Raw genomic sequence first — 18,706 nt, forward strand, 5'->3', positions numbered from 1 at the left:
CACCTACACACACACCTACACACCTACACACACAGACACACACCTACAAACCTACACACACACCTACACACACACACCTACACACACACACATTCACCTACACACACACCTACACACACACACCTACACATACACACCTACACACAGACACACACACACACACAGACACACACAGACACACACACACACACACAGACACACACACACATACACCTACACACACCTACACACACACACCTACCTACACACACACACCTACACACACACCTACACACACACCTACACACACACACACACAACAACACAACAACCGCCATTCGCCACTAAGTGGCGGTGACGTCACCACGACGCTTGTGCCAGGCCAAGTGCACCCTGAGGCCACGTGAAGTGTCGAACGCCCGCTGGCAGGAGGTCACGGGGCAGACCCAGCAGGTGCCACGGGTCGACTGACCGAGATGACCGAGATGACCGGCTGATGCACCACCTGTGCCCCCTACTGTGCCAACTTGCTGTGCTTTAGCCACCCGGCGCTCCGCTCGTTGTTGTGAGCGTCGCTCCTCCGCCCTCCGTTGTTGTTGGAGGGCGACTGCCTCCAACTGCCCAGTAGCGTCCTTCACGAGCCTCCTCCTCCACTGAGGCCGATCTTGACACCGCTGGTACCAGTCATCGGCAAGTCTACTCAGCTCCACGTCCTCCAGTATCACATCACTCCATCTCTTCTCTAGCCCGTGCTGCGCCTATTTAGCCCCCTCGATCCGGCCGGACAAAAGCTGTTTAGGCATGCGGTGGCTTGGCATGCGGGCTACATGACCCAGCCAACGCAGCCTTGCCTGCCGGAGGAGCTCACCGATGGGACTTTGTCCAGATCTTTCAAGGATTTGTGAGCTCCTCACACAATCCAGCCTGCAGGTTAAACCCAAGATGGATCGTAGGCAGGCCAGCCTAAATGTTTCTAACCGGCGAAGATGTTCCATTAGGGGGTTCCACGTTTCGCAAGTGTAGATAAGGGAGAGAATGATTGTGGCCGAGAAGACCTGAAGCTTCGTGCGGAGCGACAGACCAGGTAGCTTCCACACAGCGTTACGCAACCGATGAAAAGATATTGCCGCTCGACTGATTCGGAGTGAGACCTCTGCTGATAAACTGGAGCCGGTCATGAGCACACTGCCCAGGTATGGGACACTCTCCACTCTCTCCACAACTGCCCCATCACCGATTGAGAGTTGTGGGGGTGGAGTGTCCGATGGTACAAAATACCCAGGCTGGTGCTTAGTTTTGGTGGGGCTGATGGTAAGGCCCCACCTCTTAGTGGCACGCTCCAGGTTCAGCAGCAGCGTCTCCAACTCCTCTTCTGAATGAGCAGCTATTACCAAATCATCGGCATACATAACGTGGTTGACCAATAGGGAGCCATCCCTTGATCGCACCCGGGCGTCGATCAGCCTCCCATTATATCTGTACCAGATGGAAATTCCCCCGGTACAGCTATTGAAGGCTTCACGAACTACGCGGTCAAAATAGATGTGAAATAATGTGGGAGCCAGAGGACATCCCTGTCTCGCCCCAAGGTGTACAGGGAAAGGCTCCGATGGTGAGCAGAGGGTCAGGGACTCTGAAAGCACGAAGAACAACCCAGAGCCCAGGCCTACTGATGGTATCATAGGCCTTGACCAGGTCACACACACACACTGACACACACACACATTTACACACACTCACTGACACACACACACACTGACACACACACACATTGACACGCACACACTGACACACACACACTGACACACACACTGACACAAACACACACTGACACACACACACACTGACACAAACACACACTGACACAACAACAACAACAACAACCGCCATTCGCCACTAAGTGGCGGTGACGTCACCACGACGCTTGTGCCAGGCCATGTGCACCCTGAGGCCACGTGAAGTGTCGAACGCCCGCTGGCAGGAGGTCACGGGGCAGACCCAGGTGCCACGGGTCGACTGACCGAGATGACCGAGACGAGTGGCTGATGCACCACCTGTGCCCCCTACTGTGCCAACTTGCTGTGCTTTAGCCACCCAGCGCTCCGCTCGTTGTTGTGAGCGTCGCTCCTCCGCCCTCCGTTGTTGTTGGAGGGCGACTGCCTCCAACTGCCCAGTAGCGTCCTTCACGAGCCTCCTCCACTGAGGCCGATCTTGACACCGCTGGTACCAGTCATCGGCAAGTCCACTCAGCTCCACGTCCTCCTGTACCACATCACTCCATCTCTTCTCTAGCCCGTGCCGCGCCCGTTTAGCCCCCTCGATCCGGCCGAACAAAAGCTGTTTAGGCATGCGGTGGCTGGGCATGCGGGCTACATGACCCAGCCAACGCAGCCTTGCCTGCCGGAGGAGCTCACTGATAGGACTTTGCCCAGATCTTTCAAGGACTTGTGAGCTCCTCACACAATCCAGCCTGGTTAAACCCAGGATGGATCGTAGGCAGGCCAGCCTAAATGTTTCCAACCGGCGAAGATGCTCCACTAGGGGGGTCCACGTTTCGCAAGCGTAGAGAAGGGAGGGAATGACCGTGGCCGAGAAGACCTGAAGCTTCGTGCGGAGCGACAGACCAGGTAGCTTCCACACAGCGTTACGCAACCGATGAAAAGATATTGCCGCTCGACTGATTCGGAGTGAGACCTCTGCTGATAAACTGGAGCCGGTCATAAGCACACTGCCCAGGTATGGGAAACTCTCCACTCTCTCCACAACTGCCCCATCACCGATTGGGAGTTGTGGGGGTGGAGTGCCAGATGGTACAAAATACCCAGGCAGGTGCTTAGTTTTGGTGGGGCTGATGGTAAGGCCCCACCTCTTAGTGGCACGCTCCAGTCTCAGCAGCAGCGTCTCCAACTCCTCTTCTGAATGAGCAGCTATTACCAAATCATCGGCATACATAACGTGGTTGACCAATAGGGAGCCATCCCTTGATCGCACCCGGGCGTCGATCAGCCTCCCATTATATCTGTACCAAATGGTAATTCCCCCGGTACAGCTATTGAAGGCTTCACGAACTACGCAGTCGAAATAGATGTTAAATAATGTGGGAGCCAGAGGACATCCCTGTCGCACCCCAAGGTGTACAGGGAAAGGCTCCGACTCCCGGCCACGTAGTTTTACCCGGGCCCGCTCACCATCATGAAGGTCCTTAATGATCGTGAGCAGAGGGTCAGGGACTCCGAAAGCACGAAGAACAACCCAGAGCCCAGTCCGACTGATGGTATCATAGGCCTTGACCAGGTCAATAAAGCAGAGATGTAGGTCTTTTTGGAATTCCCTACACCTCTGCTGTAGCAGACGGACAGAAAATATGGCATCTGTGCAGGACCGCCCTTTCCTGAAACCGCATTGGGGCTCCGCAAGCCTCTCCTCAGCGTGCCTAGCAAGGCGATGTTGAATAATCCTTGCCAGGACCTTACCCGGCACACTGAGGAGTGAGATGCCCCTGTAGTTGTTACAGTCGGTACGGTCCCCCTTCTTAAAGAGGGGGACCACCAGGGCATCCTTCCAGTCCTGCGGAACCCGTCCAGTGGTCCAGACTGTTGTTATGATGTCATATAGGGCAGTCTGTGCACAAACGCCACCCTCCCTCAGCATTTCGCTTGGGAGATCATCTCTGCCCGGTGCCTTCCCTGGTCTCAGACTCCGGATCGCCCTCAGTACTTCCTCAACAGCTGGCACCTCAGCCAGCCACTCACAGGGGGTGACCTCTTCCAATATTTGAGGCACCGCAGCCTCAGCAGGGTTATCCCCACTTTGTGCCATGATGTTTTCCTGGCTGAGAGATTTTCCCTCCCCCAGGACCTCACAGAAATGCTCAGCAAATCTGCAAACCAGTTCCTGGGGGTCGGAGATTGGATCACCGTTTTTTCCTCTAATGATGGTAATAGGTGTGGCGCTGCAGGTTACTTTTTTGATGGAGTTAAATAGTGATTTGTGATCGCGGGCCACTGAGGCAGACTCCATCTCCTCAGCAACCCGCGACCACCACCCATCCTTACAGCGCCTTACGGCTCTCCGAACCTCCGAGCGAAGGCTGCGGTAAACCTCCTCATTCTCTGACGTGGGATGCTGTAGGCGATGAGAGTGGGCCTGTCGCTTTTTCTCAATTAACCTGAACACCTCCTCCGTCAGCCAGGGTTCCCGGGGAGGTCTGGACCGCGTACCCAAAGCAGCCATTGCAGCTGCATGAGTCACAGTCTTAAACCTCGCCCATTTACCCTCGACATCAGGTGGAGTGGGGGACGATGCCAACCCCAGCTGCAAGCGATGATGAAATTCTCGCTTGCAACTTTCATCAGCTAACTTAGACCAGGCCACTTTTGGTTGGAATGGGATCCTGGGTGTACACCCACCACCGGAGTGGAAGAATGGCAGGCGCATCTTACAGATGACTAGTCGATGGTCAGAGGGCAGATCCGCTCCACGGTAGGTCCTGGTGTCAAGGACATGGGCTCGCATCCGCTGGTCCGTCACTATGTAGTCCAGCAGATGTTCTTGCTTGGACCCGGCATGCATCCATGATGTTGTGTGGATGCGCCGATGCCGGAAGAGCGTGTTGGTAATTACAAGCCCATGGGCTGCACAAAAATCTAGCAGCCTCCTACCGTTATTATTGAGCTGATCTGGCCCATGCCTTCCAATCACTCCAGACCAGGTGCCAGCATCATGACCAACTCGGGCATTGAAGTCACCCAACAAGATGACTCTGTCCCGAGTGGCCACTTTAGCCAGCACCTGTGACAGGAGGTCATAGAAAGCGTCCGACTCATCGGCTTTGCCTGCATCCCTCCACGGATGTTCGTCTTCGGTGGGGGCATAAGTAACCACGACCACCACTCCTCGCCTCTGGTTGATGGGAAGGCGAGCCCAAAGTAGCCTGGGGCTTACAGCTTCCCACACCTCACCGCCACGCTCCCACGCCCCCTTCATTATTTTGTTCAGAAGAAGAGCCACACCCTGTTGTTTGGCAGTCTCCTGCCCCGAGTAGAGGACTGTCCACCCCTCATGGTGGCAGGAGCCAGAACCGGTCCACCGGACCTCCTGAATGCCACAGAGATCCAGGCGGTACCGGTCCAGCTCCCGACAGAGGAGTGGCAGCCTCTCCTCCGCAGTGAGCGTTCGAACATTCCACGTGGCCATCCGCAATGGTTTTTCGTTGTTTCTGGAGAAGCCCCGAGGGTTAAAATTCAATCTCCTGGCTCCGCCAAATGGGGTTTGGCCAGGAGACGTCATAAAAGCCTGACCCCCCGGGGCCTCCGGCACAAGCTTATTAATTACAGGTTTATGTTTAATTCGTAGTTTAGTGGTGGTTAATTGAAGGTGGAGGGGTTACCAGCCCCTCGCACCCGTCCAGAGCCCCCGTTTAGCCACTGTGGTGGTCACAGACGCCATGAGGGGAGAGGCCAATGGGCATTGGCCCTCCCCCCACAGCACTGCCCACGACAGTGTTGCCCGTCCGGCACCGCGAGGAGGTAGGAGGTTGTTTTGCCGGACACTGACACACACACAGTGACACACACACACTGACACACACACACTGACACACACACACACACTGACACACACACACACTGACACACGCACATACTGACACACACACACACTGACACACACACACACTGACACACACACACTGACACACACACACATTGACACAAACACACACTGACACACACACACACTGACACACTCACACACACTGACACACACACACACACTGACACACACACACTGACACACACACACACTGACACCCCCAAATTGCGAATTGCAGAGCTGCTAACCGCTGCACCACCGCTCCCTGTTTCCTCCTAAACCAACCCTACCCTGATCAAAACAAACTAAGACCCACCCAGACACACCCAGACACACAGTCACTCACACACAGTCACTCACACCCTGCTGTATTTAACGTGACAGGAATCTTGAAGGCGCGCAAAACAGCACATACCTCAGTCGCTCTCTCGCCTACTACCTCCATAGCTACCTGTGTCTCTCTCTCTCCCTATAAACTTGTCTCTGTAGACGTTGCAGAGAGACAGGACAGACACACACACACAGGTACACAGAGACACACACACACAGGCGTACACACACACAGACACACACACACACAGGCGTACACACAGACACACACACACATAGGTAGACACACACACAGGCGTACACACAGACAGACACACGCATAGGTAGACACACACATAGATAGACACACACACAGGCGTACACACAGACAGACACACACATAGATAGACACACACACAGACACATACACAGATAGACACACACACAGACACACACACACAGATAGACACACACAGGCGTACACACAGACACACACACAGACACACACACAGGCGTACACACAGACACACACACAGGCGTACACACAGACACACAGATAGACACACACACAGGCGTACGAACACAGTGAGATCGAGCCGGCAGTGGTGACGGATCATCGCTGTCTGTCGCGAATTCTACGCGACACTCTGGTCTGATAGTCGAGGTACAAAACTCGCTAAGCTTACATACTACACTACACTATACACTACTACACTACACTATACACTACTACACTACACTATACACTACACTATACACTACTACACTATACACTACACTATACACTACTACACTACACTATACACTACTACACTACACTATACACTACACTATACACTACTACACTATACACTACTACACTACACTATACACTACTACACTACACTATACACTACACTATACACTACTACACTACACTATACACTACTACACTACACTATACACTACTACACTATACACTACACTATACACTACTACACTACACTATACACTACTACACTACACTATACACTACTACACTATACTATACACTACTACACTACACTATACACTACTACACTATACACTACACTATACACTACTACACTACACTATACACTACTACACTACACTATACACTACTACACTACACTATACACTACTACACTATACACTACTACACTATTCACTACTACACTACACTATACACTACGCTATACACTACTACACTACACTATACACTACTACACTATACACTACACTATACACTACTACACTATACACTACTACACTATACACTACTACACTATACACTATATACTACACTACACTATACACTACTACACTACACTATACACTACTACACTACTACACTATATACTACACTACACTATACACTACTACACTACACACTACACTATACACTACACTATACACTACACTACTATACACTACTACACTATACACTACACTATACACTACACTATACACTACACTATACACTACACTAGACACTATACACTACACTACTATACACTACACTACTATACACTACACTATACACCACACTATACACTACACTATACACTACACTATACACTACATTATACACTACTACACTATACACTACACTATCCACTACACTATACACTACATTATACACTACTACACTATACACTACACTATCCACTACACTATACACTACTACACTATACACTGCTACACTATACACTACTACACTATACACTACACTATACTATACACTACTACACTATACACTACACTATACACTACTATACACTACACTATACACTACTACACTATACACTACACTACTATACACTACTACACTATACATTACACTACACACTACACTATACTATACACTACACTATACACTACACTACTATACACTATACACTACACTATACTGTACACTACACTATACACTACACTACACACTATACACTACACTACTATACACTACACTATACACTACACTATACACTACTACACTACACTATACACTACACGATACACTACACTATACACTACTACACTACACTACTACACTACACTGTACACTACTACACTACACTATACACTACTACACTATACACTACTACACTACACTATACACTACTACACTATACACTACACTATACACTACAACACTATACACTACACTACATTATACACTACTACACTACACTATACACTACACTACTACACTGCACTATACACTATACACTACTACACTATACACTACTACACTATACACTACTACACTATACACTACTACACTATACACTACTACACTATACACTACTACACTATACACTACTACACTATACACTACTACACTATACACTACTACACTATACACTACTACACTATACACTACTACACTACACTATACACTACTACACTACACTATACACTACACTACTACACTGCACTATACACTATACACTACACTATACACTACACTATACACTACTACACTACACTATACACTACTACACTACACTATACACTATACTATACTCTACACTATACACTACCACACTACTACACTATACACTACACTATACACTACTACACTATACACTACTACACTATACACTACTCTATACATTACTACACTATACACTACACTATACACTACACTGTACACTACACTATACACTACTACACTATACACTACTACAATACACTAAACACTATACACTACTACACTATACACTACTACACTATACACTACACTATACACTACACTATACACTACACTATACACTACTACACTATACACTACTACAATACACTATACACTACACTATACACTATACTACACTATACACTACTACACTATACACTACACTACTACACTACACTATACACTACACTATACACTACACTATACACTACTACACTATACACTACTACACTATACACTACTACACTATACACTACACTACTACACTATTCACTACTACACTACACTATACACTACACTATACACTACTACACTACACTATACACTACACTATACACTACACTATACACTACTACACTATACACTACACTATACACTACTACACTATACACTACACTATACACTACTACACTATACACTACACTATACACTACTACACTACACTATACACTACACTATACACTACACTATACACTACTACACTATACACTACACTATACACTACTACACTATACACTACTACACTACACTATACACTACACTATACACTACACTATACACTACACTATACACTACACTATACACTACTACACTATACACTACACTATACACTACACTATACACTACTACACTATACACTACACTATACACTACTACACTATACACTACTACACTACACTATACACTACACTACACACTACACTATACACTACTACACTACACTATACACTACACTATACACTACTACACTACACTATGCACTACACTATACACTACACTATACACTACTACACTATACACTACTACACTACACTATACACTACACTACACTATACACTACTACACTACACTATACACTACACTATACACTACTACACTATACACTACTACACTATACACTACTACACTACACTATACACTACACTACACTATACACTACTACACTACACTATACACTACACTATACACTACTACACTATACACTACTACACTATACACTACTACACTACACTATACACTACTACACTACACTATACACTACTACACTACACTATACACTATACACTACACTATACACTATACACTACACTTTACACTACTACACTATACAGTACTACACTATACACTACTACACTACACTATACACTACACTATACACTACACTATACACTACACTATACACTACACTATACACTACTACACTATACACTACTACACTATACACTACTACACTACACTATACACTACTACACTACACTATACACTACTACACTATACACTATACACTACACTATACACTATACACTACACTATACACTACTACACTATACACTACTACACTATACACTACTACACTACACTATACACTACTACACTACACTATACACTACTACACTATACACTACTACACTACACTATACACTACACTATACACTACCCTATACACTACTACACTATACACTACACTATACACTACACTATACACTACTACACTATACACTACACTACTACACTACACTATACACTACTACACTACACTATACACTACTACACTACACTATACACTACTACACTATACACTATACACTACACTATACACTACACTATACACTACTACACTATACACTACACTATACACTACACTATACACTACTACACTATACACTACACTACTACACTACACTATACACTACTACACTATACACTACACTATACACTACACTATACACTACTACACTATACACTACACTACTACACTACACTATACACTACTACACTATACACTACACTATACACTACACTATACACTACTACAATACACTATACACTACACTATACACTACACTATACACTACACTATACACTACTACAATACACTACACTATACACTACTACACTATACACTACACTATACACTACACTATACACTACTACATTACACTATACACTACACTATACACTACACTATACACTACACTATACACTACACTATACACTACACTATACACTACACTATACACTACTACAATACACTACACTATACACTACTACACTATACACTACACTATACACTACTACACTATACACTACTACACTATACACTACTACACTATACACTACACTATACACTACACTATACACTACACTATACACTACACTATACACTACACTATACACTACACTATACACTACACTATACACTACACTATACACTACACTATACACTACACTATACACTACACTATACACTACTACAATACACTACACTATACACTACTACACTATACACTACACTATACACTACACTATACACTACTACACTATACACTACTACACTATACACTACACTATACACTACACTATACACTACACTATAAACTACTACACTATACACTACACTACTACACTACACTATACACTACTACACTATACACTACTACACTATACACTACACTATACACTACACTATACACTACACTACTACACTACACTATACACTACTACACTATACACTACTACACTATACACTACTACACTACTACACTACACTATACACTACACTATACACTACACTATACACTACTACACTATACACTACTACACTATACACTACTACACTATACACTACTACACTATACACTACACTACTACACTATACACTACTACACTACACTATACACTACTACACTACACTATACACTACACTATACACTACACTATACACTACTACACTATACACTACACTATACACTACTACACTATACACTACACTATACACTACACTATACACTACTACACTACACTATACACTACACTATACACTACTACACTATACACTACACTATACACTACTACACTACACTATACACTACTACACTATACACTACACTATACACTACTACACTACACTATACACTACACTATACACTACACTATACACTACTACACTATACACTACACTATACACTACTACACTATACACTACACTATACACTACACTATACACTACTACACTACACTATACACTACACTATACATTACACTATACACTACACTATACACTACTACACTACACTATACACTACACTATACACTACACTACTACACTACACTATACACTACACTATACACTACTACACTATACACTACACTACTACACTACACTATACACTACACTATACACTACACTATACACTACTACAATACACTATACACTACACTATTCACTACTCTGCCCGCAGGCATCACGATGATGGAGGGAGTGGAGGAGGCTCTGGGCGCCTTCAGATCGACCGTCAGGAAGAGCTTCGATGCTGCCAACACGAAGCAGGCAGAAGAGTGTGAGTGGTGGTGCAGCGGTTAGCGCACTGTGTCTGTGTGTGTCTGTGTGTGTCTATGTCTATGTGTGTCTGTGTGTGTGTCTGTGTGTATCTGTGTATATGTGTGTGTGTCTGTGTATCTGTGTGTGTGTGTCTGTGTGTGTGTCTGTGTGTCTGTGTGTGTCTGTGTATATGTGTGTGTGTCTGTGTATCTGTGTGTCTGTGTATCCGTGTGTGTGTCTGTGTGTGTCTGTGTGTGTCTGTGTGTGTGTAGTGGGAGCCGTGGTGCAGCGGTTAGCGCACTGTGTGTGTGTCTGTGTGTGTCTGTGTGTGTGTCTGTGTGTGTGTGTGTGTCTGTGTGTGTGTCTGTGTGTCTGTCTGTGTGTGTGTCTGTGTGTGTGTTTGTGTGTCTGTGTATGTGTGTGTCTGTGTGTGTGTCTGTGTGTGTGTCTGTGTGTGTCTGTGTGTGTGTCTCTGTGTGTGTGTGTCTGTGTGTGTCTGTGTGTGTGTTTGTGTGTCTGTGTCTGTGTGTGTCTGTGTGTCTGTGTGTGTGTTTGGGGAGTGGTGGTGCAGTGGTTAGCGCACTGTGTGTGTTTGGGGAGTGGTGGTGCAGTGGTTAGCGCACTGTGTGTGTTTGGGGAGTGGTGGTGCAGTGGTTAGCGCACTGTGTGTGTTTGGGGAGTGGTGGTGCAGTGGTTAGCGCACTGTGTGTGTGTGGGGAGTGGTGGTGCAGTGGTTAGCGCACTGTGTGTGTTTGGGGAGTGGTGGTGCAGTGGTTAGCGCACTGTGTGTGTTTGGGGAGTGGTGGTGCAGTGGTTAGCGCACTGTGTGTGTTTGGGGAGTGGTGGTGCAGTGGTTAGCGCACTGTGTGTGTTTGGGGAGTGGTGGTGCAGTGGTTAGCGCACTGTGTGTGTGTGGGGAGTGGTGGTGCAGTGGTTAGCGCACTGTGTGTGTTTGGGGAGTGGTGGTGCAGTGGTTAGCGCACTGTGTGTGTTTGGGGAGTGGTGGTGCAGTGGTTAGCGCACTGTGTGTGTGTGGGGAGTGGTGGTGCAGTGGTTAGCGCACTGTGTGTGTTTGGGGAGTGGTGGTGCAGTGGTTAGCGCACTGTGTGTGTTTGGGGAGTGGTGGTGCAGTGGTTAGCGCACTGTGTGTGTTTGGGGAGTGGTGGTGCAGTGGTTAGCGCACTGTGTGTGTTTGGGGAGTGGTGGTGCAGTGGTTAGCGCACTGTGTGTGTGTGGGGAGTGGTGGCGCAGAGGCTACCTGGGGTATGTGTGCTTGCTCGATACTTCTGACAGCAATTGCCCCAACAGGCCTGTTAAGTTAGTGATGGTGGTGATGGTGGTGGTTTTGATGGTGGTGGTGGTGATGTTGGTGATGATGGTGGTGGTGGTGATGGTGGTGATGGTAGTGGTGATGGTGATGATGGTGGTGATGATGTTGGTGGTGATAGTGGTGATGGTGGTGATGGTGATGGTAGTGGTGATGGTGGTGATGGTGGTGGTGATTATGTTTGTGGTGGTGATGGTGGTGATGATGGTGGCTTTAGTGGGAAAAATCCACCACGCAGACTACAAATATACAGCAACAGGCATCGTCAGGCTCACGGGATCGAACCCACGACCTCCTGTAGACCAGGCGAGGTAGTCAACATCTCACAGGGTCACAGATCGGACCCACGACCTCCTGTAGACCAGGCGAGGTAGTCAACATCTCACAGGGTCACAGATCGGACCCACGACCTCCTGTAGACCAGGTGAGGTAGTCAACATCTCACAGGGTCACAGATCGGACCCACGACCTCCTGTAGACCAGGTGAGGTAGTCAACATCTCAAAGGGTCTGGGATCGAACCCACGACCTCCTGTAGACCAGGCGAGGTGGTCAACATCTCACAGGGTCACGGATCGAACCCACGACCTCCTGTAGACCAGGCGAGGTAGTCAACATCTCACAGGGTCACAGATCGAACCCACGACCTCCTGTAGACCAGGCGAGGTGGTCAACATCTCACAGGGTCACAGATCGAACCCACGACCTCCTGTAGACCAGGCGAGGTGGTCAACATCTCACAGGGTCACGGATCGAACCCACGACCTCCTGTAGACCAGGCGAGGTAGTCAACATCTCACAGGGTCACAGATCGAACCCACGACCTCCTGTAGACCAGGCGAGGTGGTCAACATCTCACAGGGTCACAGATCGAACCCACGACCTCCTGTAGACCAGGCGAGGTAGTCAACATCTCACAGGGTCAGGGATCGAACCCACGACCTCCTGTAGACCAGGCGAGGTAGTCAACATCTCACAGGGTCAGGGATCGAACCCACGACCTCCTGTAGACCAGGCGAGGTAGTCAACATCTCACAGGGTCTGGGATCGAACCCACGACCTCCTGTAGACCAGGCGAGGTAGTCAACATCTCACAGGGTCACAGATCGGACCCACGACCTCCTGTAGACCAGGTGAGGTAGTCAACATCTCACAGGGTCTGGGATCGAACCCACGACCTCCTGTAGACCAGGCGAGGTAGTCAACATCTCACAGGGTCTGGGATCGAACCCACGACCTCCTGTAGACCAGGTGAGGTAGTCAACATCTCACAGGGTCTGGGATCGAACCCACGACTTCGTGTAGACCAGGCGAGGTAGTCAACATCTCACAGGGTCCGAGATCGAACCCACGACCTCCTGTAGACCAGGCGAGGTAGTCAACATCTCACAGGGTCAGGGATTGAACCCACGACCTCCTGTAGACCAGGCGAGGTAGTCTAACCCCTTATCTCTCTCTGTCTCTGTCTGTCTGTCTCTCTCTGTCTCTCTCTGTGTCTCTGTGTCTCTGTGTCTCTGTCTCTCTCTGTCTCTCTGTGTCTCTCACTGTCTCTCTGTCTCTCTCTGTCTCTCTCTCTTTCTCTGTCTCTGTCTGTCTCTTTGTCTCTGTGTCTCTCTCTCTGTCTCTCTCTGTCTCTCTCTGTCTCTGTCTCTCTGTCTCTCTCTGTCTCTCTGCCTCCGTCTCGCTCTCCGCAGCTCTGGATGGAGCCGTGCAGACCTGGAAGGAATCCGTCCGGAGACGTCTCATGCCAACAAAAGAGACAGACATCATCGAAGGTGTCTCTACTCAGAGCCCCACAGCCCACTCTACACTACACTATACACTACACACTATACACTACACTACTACACTATACACTACATTATACACTACACTACTACACTATACACTACACTACTACACTACACTCTACACTACACTATACACTATACACTACACTACCACACTACACTCTACACTACACTATACACTACTACACTACCACACTACACTCTACACTACACTATACACTACTACACTCTACACTACACTCTACACTACACTATACACTACTACACTCTACACTACACTCTACACTACACTATACACTACTACACTCTACACTACACTCTACACTACACTATACACTACTACACTATACACTACACTATACACTACACTATACACTACACTATACACTACACTATACACTACTACACTATACACTACACTACCACACTACACTCTACACTACACTATACACTACTACACTATACACTACACTATACACTACTACACTATACACTACACTATACACTACTACACTATACACTACACTACTACACTACACACTATACACTACACTACTACACTATACACTACACTATACACTACACTATACACTACACTATACACTACTACACTATACACTACACTATACACTATACTGAGCTACGTGCCAGGCCTCGTGGAGAACTTCCAATAGACCACCACCACCACCCCAACCACCACCACCACCACCCCAACCACCACCACCACCACCACCCCAACCACCACCACCACCCCAACCACCACCACCACCACCACCACCCCAACTACCACCACCACCACCCCAACCACCACCACCACCACCCCAACCACCACCACCACCACCACCCCAACCCCAACCACCACCACCACCACCACCCCAACCACCACCACCACCACCCCAACCACCACCACCACCAACACCCCAACCACCACCACCACCCCAACCACCACCACCACCACCCCCACCACCACCACCACCACCATCCCCACCACCACCACCACCACCACCACCCCAACCACCACCACCACCACCCCCACCACCACCACCACCACCATCCCCACCACCACCCCAACCACCACCACCACCATCACCACCCCCACCACCACCACCACCACCCCAACCACCACCACCACCACCCCAACCACCACCCCAACCACCACCACCACCCCCACCACCACCACCACCCCAACCACCACCACCACCACCCCCATCACCACCATCCCCACCACCACCACCACCACCACCCCCATCACCACCACCACCCCCACCACCACCACCACCACCCCAACCACCACCACCACCACCCCAACCACCACCACCACCACCCCCACCACCACCACCACCACCACCACCCCCATCACCACCACCACCCCCACCACCACCACCACCACCACCCCAACCACCACCACCACCATCACCACCCTCACCACCACCACCACCCCCACCACCACCCCAACCACCACCACCACCCCAACCACCACCCCAACCACCACCACCACCCCCACCACCACCACCACCCCAACCACCACCACTACCACCACCCCCATCACCACCATCCCCACCACCACCACCACCACCACCCCAACCACCACCACCACCATCCCCACCACCACCACCATCCCCACCACCACCACCACCATCCCCACCACCACCACCACCCCCACCACCACCACCACCATCGCCACCACCACCACCATCCCCACCACCACCACCATCCCCACCACCACCACCATCCCCACCACCACCACCACCATCCCCACCACCACCATCACCCCCACCACCACCACCACCATCCCCACCACCACCACCACCCCCACCACCACCACCACCCCAACCACCACCCCAACCACCACCCCAACCACCACCACCACCCCCACCACCACCACCACCACCCCAACCACCACCACCACCCCATCCACCACCACCACCACCACCCCAACCACCACCCCCCACCACGACCACCACCACCACCACCCCAACCACCACCCCAACCACCACCACCACCCCCACCACCACCACCACCACCACCCCCACCACCACCACCACCACCCCAACCACCACCCCAACCACCACCACCCCCACCACCACCCCCCACCACCACCACCACCACCCCAACCACCACCCCAACCACCACCACCACCCCCACCACCACCACCACCCCAACCACCACCACCACCACCACCACCCCCATCACCACCCCCACCACCACCACCCCAACCACCACCACCATCACCTCCACCATCCTCCTAACCACCACCTCCATCCACCACCACCACCACCACCACCACCACCACCACCACCTAACCATCACCACCACCTCCACCATCCTTCTAACCACCCCAACCACCCCAACCACCCCAACCACCTCAACCACTCCCACCACCACCCTCCTAACCACCACCACCACCCTCCTAACCCTCCCACCACCACCCACCTCCCCAGCTCTAGACTTGGCCCAGCGTCTCATGGACCGCCCCTGGTACCGCGCTTCTGTCCGTGCCAACACAGCCACCACCCCAACCACCACCACCACCCCAACCACCCCAACTACCACCACCACCACCCTAACCACCCTAACCACCACCACTACAACCACCACCATCCTCCTAACCACAACCCCAACCACCACCACAACCACCACCACCACAACCCCAACCATCACCTCCACCATCCTCCTAACCACCACCTCCACCCACCACCACCACCACCCCAACCACCACCACCACCATCCTCCTAACCACCACCTCCACCCACCACCACCACCACCACCACCCCAACCACCACCACCCTCCTAACCACCACCACCACCACCCTCTTAACCCTCCCACCACCCCCCACCTCCCCAGCTCTAGACTTGGCCCAGCGTCTCATGGACCGTCCCTGGTACCGCGCCTCTGTCCGTGCCAACGGAGCTACGATTCCCGCCGTGCCGGGTCTCTACGCCGTGGGGAGACGGTCTCGCCGCCACGGGTCGGGGTCCTCCTCCGACTCGGACTGCGCAATCCTCTCGGAGTCCTCCTCCTCGGAGTCGTCCTCGGAGTTGTCGACCGGCAGCGGGCGAGCGTCACGACGGCTGTCGGTGCAGGGACTGGCTCCGTCTAAGCACGCGCAGGAAGTTGTCTACCTGCAGGTTTGTGGGGGGTGTGTCTGTGGTGGTGGTGTGTGTGTGGTGGTGTGTGTGTGGTGGTGGGTCTCTCTGTGTGTGTGGTGGTGGGGTGGTGTGCTTTGTGTGGTGGGACTCTGTGTGGCAGGCATCGTCATGGTCAGGGATCGAACCCACGACCTCCTGTAGACCAGGCGAGGTAGTCAACATCTCACAGGGTCACAGATCGAACCCACGACCCCCTGTAGACCAGGCGAGGTAGTCAACATCTCACAGGGTCACAGATCGAACCCACGACCTCCTGTAGACCAGGCGAGGTAGTCAACATCTCACAGGGTCACAGATCGAACCCACGACCTCCCGTAGACCAGGCGAGGTAGTCAACATCTCACAGGGTCACAGATCGAACCCACGACCTCCCGTAGACCAGGCGAGGTAGTCGACATCTCACAGGGTCACAGATCGAACCCACGACCTCCCGTAGACCAGGCGAGGTAGTCGACATCTCACAGGGTCACAGATCGAACCCACGACCTCCCGTAGACCAGGCGAGGTAGTCAACATCTCACAGGGTCACAGATCGAACCCACG

General features: G+C 49.9%; 1 protein-coding gene across 1 annotated transcript; it reads left to right on the forward strand.

Annotated features, from left to right (window-relative positions):
* Positions 1-1,875: 1,875 nt before the first annotated feature.
* Positions 1,876-18,142, forward strand: LOC144741680 (uncharacterized; the record flags this gene model as incomplete). The annotated part of the gene is made up of 4 exons (XM_078624189.1): positions 1,876-6,544; positions 11,818-11,916; positions 14,918-14,998; positions 17,859-18,142. Coding segments are annotated over exons 2-4 (456 nt in total), but the record flags the coding sequence as incomplete, so codon positions are not given.
* Positions 18,143-18,706: the final 564 nt, after the last annotated feature.

This window comes from Lampetra planeri, unplaced genomic scaffold, assembly GCF_965212315.1.
Source record: "Lampetra planeri unplaced genomic scaffold, kcLamPlan1.2.h2 scaffold_656, whole genome shotgun sequence".
Lineage (NCBI taxonomy): Eukaryota > Metazoa > Chordata > Hyperoartia > Petromyzontiformes > Petromyzontidae > Lampetra > Lampetra planeri.